An 11,376-nucleotide genomic window follows, 5' to 3' on the forward strand; every position below is an offset into this window, starting at 1 on the left:
GATGAACCATCTTCTTACTTCTGTCTTCTAACTTCTTTAGATGTCTCTTGGCAATCTTCACATGACCAACACAACCGAACACCCTAAGATGTTCTACACACGACTTTCTTCCAGTCCATAATTCATATGATGTAGCCTCCTTGACTGGTTTTGTGTTTACTCTGTTCAAAGTATACACTGCGTGACTGACCGCTTCTCCCCACAGCACATCTGGTACCTTCATCGTCTTCAAATTGCATCTCACCATCTCCAATACTATTTTGTTTCTTCTATCCACAACACCGTTTTGTTGTGGAGAGAATGGTGTTGTGAAATGTCTCTTGAGTCCACTCTCCTCACAATACGTGGTGAACTGGTTCGAAAGGAACTCCCCTCCTCGCTCTGTACGGAATATCTTCATTCTTTCACCTGTTTCGGTCTCTACTGCTTCCCTGAAGTTCTTAAAAATATGGAACGCTTCATCTTTTGTCTTCATCAAGTAGACCCACATGGCTCTTGTATAATCGTCGACGAACAGCATGAAATACTTCTTCCTAGAGGGTGTAGGAGGTGTGATGGGCCCACATAGATCTCCATGTATCAATTCAAGTTTCTTCTTTGACTTATAAGAAGCCTTTCTTGGATAGGGTCTACTTGTTTGCTTCCCTGCGAAACAGTCTTCACAGAGTTGTGTGGGTTTTGTCAGCTTTGGCATTCCTTCAACAAGATTCTTGTCAGACATAAACTTCAATGAATCAAAGTTTATGTGACCCATCCTTTTGTGCAAAAGCCATATTGGCACCATTATCTCACCAAGCAAGCATCCTGATCTTACTTCATTTAGTGTAGTCTTATAGAGTCAGTTTTGAGATCTTTGTACCTTCATAAGCAACTTTCCAGCAGCATCACTAACCCATAAAATTGGGTTCTTTATTCGAATCTCATCTCCTCCTTCTTCCAATTGACCAAGACTTATTATATTAGAGCATAAGTCTGGTATATAATACACTTCTTGGAGCTTTCTCTGTTCACCATTCTTGCACTGAAAGATAATCGAGTCGTTCCCTTCAATTCTCACTTTAGATCCATTTCCAAAACTAACTGAGCCCTGTATCATTTAATTGAGATCACGAAACTTGTTCCTGTCTCCGGTCATGTGGTTGCTGGCTCCCGTATCTAGATACCACAAGTTCGTTTGGCTCGTTTTATTACCACCTGTCTTTAACCGTGGATTCACATTCTCTTCATTTAGATGGACTTCAACAATTTTATCATGAACTGACCGTAGCAGGGCTGGTTCGTTGATATGCTCTTGAGCCAAGTTTAAATCTTGGTTTCTTTCACGCCTTGGATTTCTACATTCAGCCGCATAATGACCGAAGTCTTGGCAATTGTAACATTGCACTTTGCTCTTGTCTTTTCTTTCAGATGGTTCATGGATTTTCTGTTGGTGAGAACCACGGCCTCCATGACCACCTCGGTTATTGGTGGTGCCTCTTCCGCGACCTCTGCTGTAACAACCCGATATTTCGAATCAATGTAACGATCCAAAGTCAAGTTTGGTAACCTATCTTAATATAATATGAATAACGTCAAAAATGAAATGTTCAAAAATCTCAATGTGAATGTACTAAGTGTTAGATATCGTATCAAGGTTTTCAAAAATATAAAGAACACAAAAATCCGAGTTATAACGAAGAAGTTATGACCGATCGAAAATCCGCAACAAAACCGGCAAAACACTGTTAAGCGTAAAACACGAAATTTCAATAAAATACTTTTTAGCCTTAAGTATCTAAATGAAAGTTGTAGATATCACTAAACCATAAGCATACATAAAGTGAACGTTCAAATCTGACTTCGTATGAGGAAGTTATGATTTTTCGAAGTTTCAGACATAGCAGTAGACAGTTAAAAACTCGAAATAGAGATCGGACGACTTTTAGCCAACACAACCTTAACGAGAATCGAAGATCTCATCAATAGTAATACAACGGTAAAAAGACAGACAAAAACGGACGTCGGATGAAGAAGTTATGGATATTTAACGGACTTTTCCAGTCCCGGCCTGTTAAAAATATAATATTAAAAATATAGTCAAAATTAGCCGACAGAGTCTAAGCGAAAGTTGTAGAGCATGGTCTCACCTATTCGTGAATATAAAGAACGTCAAAAACGGAGATCGTATGCAAGCGTTATGATTTTCTGAAGTTTTTAAATAATTAAAATATATAAATTTAATTATTTATTCGGATAATATCCGAAGTGCTGACGAGTCCGATCCGATCCGAAGGGTAAGCCCAACATACCGAGGAGTACGCCCCGCGTACATGTCGACACCGAGGTACGCCCTGCGTACGAGATAGCTACGCGCAGCATACATCTGCTTTCCTCGGCCCAGAAGCGACCACGTTGCACCATCCGGAGCTCGACACCTCGAGGTCTGATCCGAACTACGCCCCGCGTAGAGCTTCGTACGCCCAGTGTACGTGCGAGCTTCAGCCCCTATAAAAGGGCATGCGAGGCTGCTGAGTTCTTTTGCTCAATTCTTCTCATTCCTGTGCTTTTGCTCTGCGTTTAACCCCTCGAAACCATCCTGAAGCCTCGGTTTTCATATCCAAGTTCCGAAGGAAGTTTTACGCTCCCGAGATTCCCGAGAATCCCGAGAAATCAGCTTTCTCCAGTCGAAGTTCTGATCGATTTTTGTCTCACCTTCTTCAAGCTACCAAGTGAGTTCATACCCCTATCACTACGTTTTTAAATACCTTTTTAAATGCTTTTAAGGGGGGAATACAAGTAAACACACGTTTAAACTCGGGTGAAAAACATCAATCTTTTGCTATACTTATCTTACTATTGTTTTAACTATTATATGAAGTTGTTAACATATAAAACATCACACATCACAAACTTTACCCTCATGGGATACAATATATTTTATATATAGAAATATGTTTCATTTATATTTTTGCATGCTACATCATACCAAGGGTAACCATTTTAACTACAACATCATGTTTATACAAGAAAATGCAACTCATTATTATGCCTTTGTTAACACTGTAGAAAGGGTAATCTTTTCAGAAATCATTCATATATATTTCAAAATACGTGACTTAATTGAGAATATGTGAGTCAATCGTCTTCACCATACCTGTTAAGGTACCGCCAGAAAGCCCTGTTTTATAACCAGAGTCTCTGTTGTGAGAACGTGATACGTGTGTATAGATCTATACGGGACTGATGATCCCGCTCCCTGACTGTTAGCTACAGTTCGCGGGGTGACAAATATCATATCGCTTCGACGTCTGAAGAACGTCGCCTCAGGCAAATCCATCATAGTACGGTTATGAAAACTCACAGGATAGACAATTATTATGGTATTTATGTTTTTGCGGGAAAAGTAATATTACAATTATCTTTACGCGAAATTACAAACTTCTTATAGTCTTGTTTACTAATAAAACTATGCATCATTATTTTAAGTATGACATATTTACTTACAAAATCATAGTCTTGGACACTTGAGACTACTCTCCACTATTAGGAAAATATAGGTTTTTCCTGATTCAATACATTCATATTATACAAACAAAGATTCATAACTCCTTTTATGAGAAAATATCGGATTTTCTGGAAAACAAACACGAAGCTTTCGAATGGCATACATTTATACAAATATATACTTATGAACTCACCAACTTAAATGTTGACACTTTTTCTTTGAAATAACTTGTATTCTCAGGAAATCACTAAGCCAGGTAGCAACTACTTTTGAAGACTAACGCGCTGGCGTTAGTAACATATTTTGGATCACCATATTGTATTTGATATTTAAACATGCAACACTTTTAATCATGTAAACTTTTCAAATATATATGTTATGGTGGTGTGTACTTTCTTTACTATTCAATTGTTATGATGCTGAATATGACGTCCTCCGCCCGCGAACGTTTCCACCGTTCAGGTTTGGGGGTGTGACATTTGCCTCTTCCTCCTGATCCACTACAACCTCCACGGTTTCCTCTGTTCTTGGAGTCTTCTTCATTTTTCTTCTTGTTTCTTTCTGTCCACTCTTGATGAGTGAGGAGAAGTTTTCTTTCTTCACTTTCAACGTGACCCTTCATGCGTTCTTCATAAGCTTTCAATCTCCTTACTACCTCCTCGACTGTCATCACATCCAAGTCTCCAAACTGCTCAAGAGTTGAAGCAATCTGTAAGAACTTGGATGGCACAACCCTTAGCATCTTCTTCACTACATACGATTCTTCTACTGTATCTCCCAAGGCACGCATTGTGCTCATAATGTTGCTCACTTTCACAGCGAACACATCAATAGCCTCCGACTCTTTCATGTTCAAAGCCTCAAATTCTGCTTTTAAGGTTTGAATCCTTGTTGTCTTCACTCTCTCCTCCCCCATGAACATCACTTTCAAGGCCTCCCAAGCTTCTTTGGCTGATTGCTTCTCCACTAACGCCAATAGTAAATCTTCTAGTATACCTTGATAGATGGCAGCCAATTCCATCTTGTCCTTCTTGACTTCTACAACAGTGTTTTCTGTTCTAGGTTCAACTGCTTCCCAAACCCCTTGAGCTTGCATGAACACTCTCATCTTTATAGCCCAAGCAGCAAAATTGTTTCTTAACCGCATGGGGTAATGAAGTGTAACCTGCCCATCTTTTCCATTGTTGTTCCCTGTCATTTCTATCACTCGTGGCTGATACTTGGGCATGCACTAGGTTGTGCTCTGATACCAAATGTTGGCAATACAGGGAAAACTTAAAGTGGTATGAATACTTTTATGAGATAAAGCAAAAACAGAGGACAGGGACAAAATGGGAAAAAGTTGCACTATTTTATTCACTTTCACAGTAAACAAAAAGAAGTCACACTCAACAACGTACACTTTCACCCTTTTAAACTAATCAAATGTAGAAAATTAAGGAAACTAACTCACACTACCCTATAGACTCGGTACTACAGCCATCATGGCTAAAGACTTATTCTACTTCTAATTTGACCACAACTTCCAACAATAAAAATAAAAAAACACATATCACAACTTCTAGATTAATTCAACACCACCTCCACCACAACTCAACTTCGGTTACAGTAACCTTGGCCAGCCTCATAGAAAATCAGCGAAATGGTGGAAGATGGTCTTGAGGTGGACAACGAGGCGGTAGAGGGCGTGGTTGCGGCGGTGTCAAGCCTCCTCCCCAACACTCTTTCTGGCCCGGTTGGTTTCCGCCATACCTATGGACCCCCCCCCTTGCCGGTATCCAACAGTTGCACAGGCCGAGATTATGGGCCTCGGACCCAACTCATGACCAACAACATATGATCAGCAACCAAACCATGCAGATGCAACCACCACACAACTCCCAGTACATGGATACGGACTCCACTTCTCATCTCACTAGTGATGCAGGTACACTCTCAAACTCATTGCGTTTTAATAATGCAAATTATATTCTGGTTGGTAATGGCTCTCGAGTCCCAGTTCTTGGTCATAGCAATGCTATCACATCCTACCTCAACTTTCCTTTCCGCTTAAATCAAGTTTATCATGTACCTAATATCATTAAAAATATTATCTCCGTTATAAAATTTAATCAAGACAATAATACTTCTTTTGAATTTGACCCATTCGGTTTTACTGTGAAGGATCTCAACACGAAGAAGGTTATAACACGATGTGACAGTTCCGGAGACCTTTATCATATCACACCTTCACCTCCCATCGAGTGCCATCCAGCTGCTTTCCATACTATCTCTCCCAACGTGTGGCATAATCGTCTTGGCCATCCTGCTGCTTCTAATTTTAATTCTTTTAGTTCTTGTTTTTCGTTTCCTAAAATTAGTAAAAACAAATCTCTTCCACGTAATGCTTGCTCATTGGGAAAGCATTGTCGGCTACCGTTTTATTATTCAGTTTCTATTATTTATTTACCGTTTGATATTATACATGCTGACATTTGGAAATCACCTATATCTAGTACCCTTGGACACAAATACAATCTCGTCCTCCTTGATGATTACTCTCATTACATATGGACCTTCCATCTCAAAGCCAAATCTGAAACATTCCCTCTACTACTTTACTTTCATAAATTAAATCCTTTCAATGCGACAATGGATGAGAATTCAACAATAACTCCTTCCACCAATTTTGCTCTACAAATGGCATAAAAAATCGCTTCACATGTCCTTACACCTCATCCCAAAATGGTAAAGCCGAACACATCATACGAACTCTAAATAACATGATTCGTACATCTCTCGTACATACCTCCCTACCTCCCTCCTTTTGGAATTATGCTCTTCACATATCAACCTACCTTACAAATATCCTTCCATCTCATTCCATTGCTAACCAAACACCAACTCAAATACTTTACCTTCGCACCCCAACATACTCACACTTAAGAACCTTTGGGTGTCCTTGTTACCCAAACATTTCGGCCACCGGTCCACATAAGCTTTCACCACGCTCCTTGCCTAGCGTGTTTCTTGGGTACCCTGACAATCATCGTGGCTACATGCTCCTTCCGCTCTCAAATCCTAAACCCATCATTTCTCGTCATGTCACCTTACATGAAAATATATTCCCTTACTCCAATCTTACTAAATATCGAGCCAACTCATATGACTTCCTCAATGAAACTGATCCCTTACCTTACATCACCCATCCTCAACTCATTACCCAACCTTCCAACCCACCTCATACTCCACCGATTACCTCATCCATCCTTAACTCATTACCTCATACTTCCAACCCCCCTCATACACAACCGACCTCAAACACTCCCTCCTCCACTTCCCATACCCCCCACCAACTCATGTTCTAACTTCACCACAAAATATAACCTCAACCCCACCCCCACCCCAATATATGCACACTCGCTCTAAGAGTGGGATCGTTAAACCAAAGACCATCTTCACTCTTCACACTCAGAGCATCTCTCTCATCCCCCCTAAACCAAAAGTTGCTCTTAGTGATCAAAATTGGCTCGATGTTATGACAAACGAATATAATGCATTATTGAAACAGGGAACATGGGAGCTTGTACCAAGGCCAACGGACTACAAGTTTAAAGCTGATGGTACTCTGGAATGCTATAAGGCCTGCCTTGTTGTCAACGACAAAACACAAGAAATTGGGATCGATTGTGATGAGAGATTTAACCCTGTTGTCAAACCAGCCACAATCTAGACTGTTCTTAACCTTGCTTTGGGACGAAAATGGGACATCCATCAATTGGATGTTAAAAATGCCTTTATGCATTGTCACTTACAGGAAACAGTTTATATGCACCAACCTCCCGGGTTCTTCAACCCCTACTACCCCAATCATGTTTGCAAATTATGCGAATCTCTCTATGGGTTGAAACAAGCCCCTCGGGCCTGGTATCAATGCTTTGCCTCTTATTTACTAACTATTGGCTTTGTGTGCAGCAAAAGTGACACATCCTTGTTTATCTACAAACAAGGCCTCGACATAGCATACTCGCTTCTACATGTCGACGACATCATCTTCACCACATCCTTCACAACATTAAAGACACGTCTCATTCAAGCCTTGAAACAGGAATTTGACATGAGTGATCTCGGTATCTTATCTTACTTTCTGATCATTTCAGTCACTCGCACCAAGATTAGCATGTTTCTGTCCCAACGAAAATACATCGATGCTATCATCAAACGTGCAAACATGGAAGCATGTAAACCTGTTGCCACTTCTCTTGACACTACTTCCAAATTCAGTATTCACGTTGGTGAACCAATGGTTGATCCCTCCTTGTACCGAAGTCTCGCTGGTGCACTTCAATATCACACATTTACTCGTTCGGACATTGCCTACGCAGTGCAAAAAATCTGTCTTTTTATGCATGCCCCCAGAGTACCACACTTCAACGCCTTAAAGCGCATCGTCCGATACCTAAAGGGCACTCCAGATCATGGGCTGACTTTATATCCAACTCCTTAAACTCAATTGGTCTCCTATACTGATGCTGATTGGGGAGGTTGTCCAGACACCAGACGATCGACGTCAGGCTACTGTGTTTTCTTTGGCGATAAATTAATCTCATGGTCCGCTAAACGCCAAGCTACTCTATCTCGTTCTAGTGTTGAAGCTGACTATAGAGGTGTTGCAAACATTGTATCTGAAGCTTGCTCGCTATGCAATTTACTTCTTGAGTTACACACTCCTCTTCGACGCGCAACCTTAGTTTATTGTGACAACGCCTGCAATGTTTACTATTCCGGAAACCCTGTTCAGCATCGCCGCACGAAACACGTGGAAATGGATATACACTTTGTCCGAGAGAAAGTTGTTATTGGTTAAATACGAGTCTTACAAGTCCCGTCCGCTTACCATTACGCTGACATCTTCACTAAAGGTCTGCCACGTCAACTTTTCCTCGACTTCACAGACAATTTGAGCATCCGACTTCCTCCTGCTCCAACTGAGGGGGACTCTTAGACGATATACTTCCCATATCATCTTGTGTTTATTTGATGTAATATATTATGTATATCTTTTCCATAGTTATAGGGATCATATTGTATTTATATCCCCATTTTGTCTAATGAGAATATCGATAGAGAGATACCAAACTTTACCTTCGAACTCAAGAAGGAAGGACAACATATGGTACCACACAGTAGAACAAATATGAATATGAGAAGGAAATTGGTTGAGTGAAAATGACTAAAATCATAATATTTAAAAAAACAAACGAGTTCTAACTTCAATAAATAATAATGAGAAGTAATTATTCAATTATAAGTCTGTAACATCATATAATCAGAAACTTAGAGTTTATATTATCAAAATACAAAAAATATAAATGTTTAGAAATTATTTACATATAAGTCCGGGAGGTGTGGTGTGAGAGCCGGACCTGCACCCTGCAACACAACACCGTGGGTGCGGTTCAGCCGGTGTAGTAAGATGGTGAGGCGAGGGTACCCCACTATCTTTTTTCTCATGTGATTGGCATTTTTTGTCCTTTTAATTTGAATGCAACGATTATATTTTTTTCAATATTAACGGCTTTAAACATTTAATATGTGTGTGTATATATATATATATATATATATATATATATATATATATATATATATATATATATATATATATATGCACTTTAGTTTACCACTCTACAAATACTAAACATAGCGTATTTCCAAAACCGACAAAGTCAAAGTTCCCGTTCACGACCTCAAACAAGAAGACCTTTGTTGAAGAGAAATCGCGAAACCGGACACAATCGCCTTATAGGAGACTATTTTGCAGATAACGCAGTGTACTCTTCAAAGTTTGATGGTGGTTCCGGATGAGGAAATAGTTATTTTTCCGTATTGTTGGCGATTTTGAAGACCGATTTCCATATTTTCAATTGAAGCGGGATGCGAGAGGCAGAAGAGTTTTTTCTCCAATTCAAAAATACACAACTGTAATTCTTCAGTTAGCATACGACATGTGAGCAAATAAATGAGACGAATATTTGAGGATGTCAGAGCGTACCACACGAGAAACTGTGTACAAGTTCGAGAAAGCTATTACTTTGGTTTATGGGGAACGATATTTACACAAACAGATGATCAATGATGTCCACCAATTGTACATGGTGCATGAAAATAGGCATGGGTTCCCGGGATTGCTAGGTAGCATTAATTGCATACACTGGTCGCGAGCATTGTGCCCCAACGCATGACGTGGTCAATACATGCGAGAGGATCATAGAGAGTCGGCGATTGTTCTAGAAGCAATCGCATCACATGATTTGTGGATATGAAATCTATTCTTTGGTCTAGCTGGTGCAAACAACGACATCAATGTTCTCGTCCAGTCGCCGGTATTCAATGACATTTACCTTGGGAAGTCGCACGATGTACCCTTTAAAGCAAATGGGGTAGCATATAAATGCGGATATTATCTTACTGATGGGATATATCCTACCTTATATGTTTTTGTGAAATCGTTCACATGCCCGAATGATGATAAAAAGGAAAAAGTTTAAGCAGGCGTAATAGTCAACTAGAAAGCAAGTGGAGCGAACATTTGGTGTACTCAAGAGGCGTTTGCAAGCCTACAAATCGGGGCACGATCATATGAAGTGAAAAGGTTGCAACACATAATGTACGTGTGCATCATATTACATAAATATGACTCTAGAAGATGAAGGAAGAGCGATATGCAGATACGAAGAAAAAATAAAATCCACACATCGAAGGAGTAGTTGTTGGTACACAAGAGTATAGGGAAAATAGAAGACAAGTACATGATCGCGACATTTATCACTCATTTTGTGCGGATTTGGTGGAGCACATTTACAGGGCTCACATACAGCCCAAGGCTGAGTATTGGCATGATTTGTTTGACGAATCAGATGAAGATTCAGATATGTTCGTCCAGGACTTGGGTGAGGATTCGGATAATGAGGACAACGATTTGGAGTGACATACTTTTTTAATAATGGTTTGTTGTTTTTATTTATATAATTTTTAATTATGTTTTCTAGGTTTTATTATGTAATTTTTATTTTTAAGTAATGAAATATTTCTATTTCAATTAATTTTTGTGTTTATTAATCATTTTTTAAATAATTCTATTTATGTTTTTAGTTATAGAATTTTATACGAAATTAATTTTATTTTTCAAAAATAAAAGTGAAAGGTAGGGAAAGTTGACCATTTCTTGGCTTTTGGTGAGTGAGTGAAAAGCTGACATGACACGAAAAAAGTGAGTGGTGAGGTGTAAGTACACCCTCAGGTCTAAGTTACAACAAGACGTACTTGGGGAAGCTAGAGGGTAGTAGGAGACTTTTTGCAGCAGGTGGTGAACATATTGGGCTTTTAATCGATATATTGTTGGAATGTGTGGAAAATCCTTAAAAATAATATGTCAAGTAATAATTCAACTATAAGTCTATAACATCTTATAATTAGAAACTCAGACTTTATAATATATCAAAATACAAAAATTAAAAATGTTTAGAAATGTTTTGCTTATAAGTTTTATACTTGAGGGTAATGGTAGGAAAAAGATTAAATCTATGAATAAAGAAATGTAAATCATCCACCCAACATTTGTGAGGAAGAGAAACTTGAATGAGGGAGGTGCAAAGAGTTTTGTTGATTATGCGAATGATATGTTCAAATTTTTCCATTTTGTTAGGATGTGTAAGGAAAGAAAAGCGAAATTTGATTCCATTTGTTTTGAAAAAGCACAAGAAGATGGGTATTGTTGAGTTCATGTATATTGTCAAAATGAAAAACCTGAATATCAGTTTTGAATTGATTTATAACATAGGAGCAAAAACATAAAAAAAAAAACAAAAACAAACAGATTTTACACGCAAAGGAAAATCCCAAAAAAATATGAG

At 38.9% G+C, this 11,376-nt stretch overlaps 1 protein-coding gene across 1 annotated transcript; it reads right to left on the reverse strand.

The window, feature by feature from the left end:
- Positions 1-838: 838 nt before the first annotated feature.
- Positions 839-4,682, reverse strand: LOC145131292 (uncharacterized). Its single transcript, XM_079066006.1, has 3 exons — positions 3,968-4,682; positions 1,357-1,490; positions 839-1,087 (listed from the first exon to the last, which is right to left on the reverse strand). The coding sequence occupies exons 1-3, from the start codon at positions 4,680-4,682 to the stop codon at positions 839-841; spliced, it is 1,098 nt and encodes a 365-aa protein (XP_078922132.1).
- Positions 4,683-11,376: the final 6,694 nt, after the last annotated feature.

Source organism: Lactuca virosa, chromosome 8 (assembly GCF_052849685.1).
Source record: "Lactuca virosa cultivar CGN04683 chromosome 8, Lactuca_virosa_CGN04683_v6, whole genome shotgun sequence".
NCBI classification, from domain to species: Eukaryota; Viridiplantae; Streptophyta; class Magnoliopsida; order Asterales; family Asteraceae; genus Lactuca; species Lactuca virosa.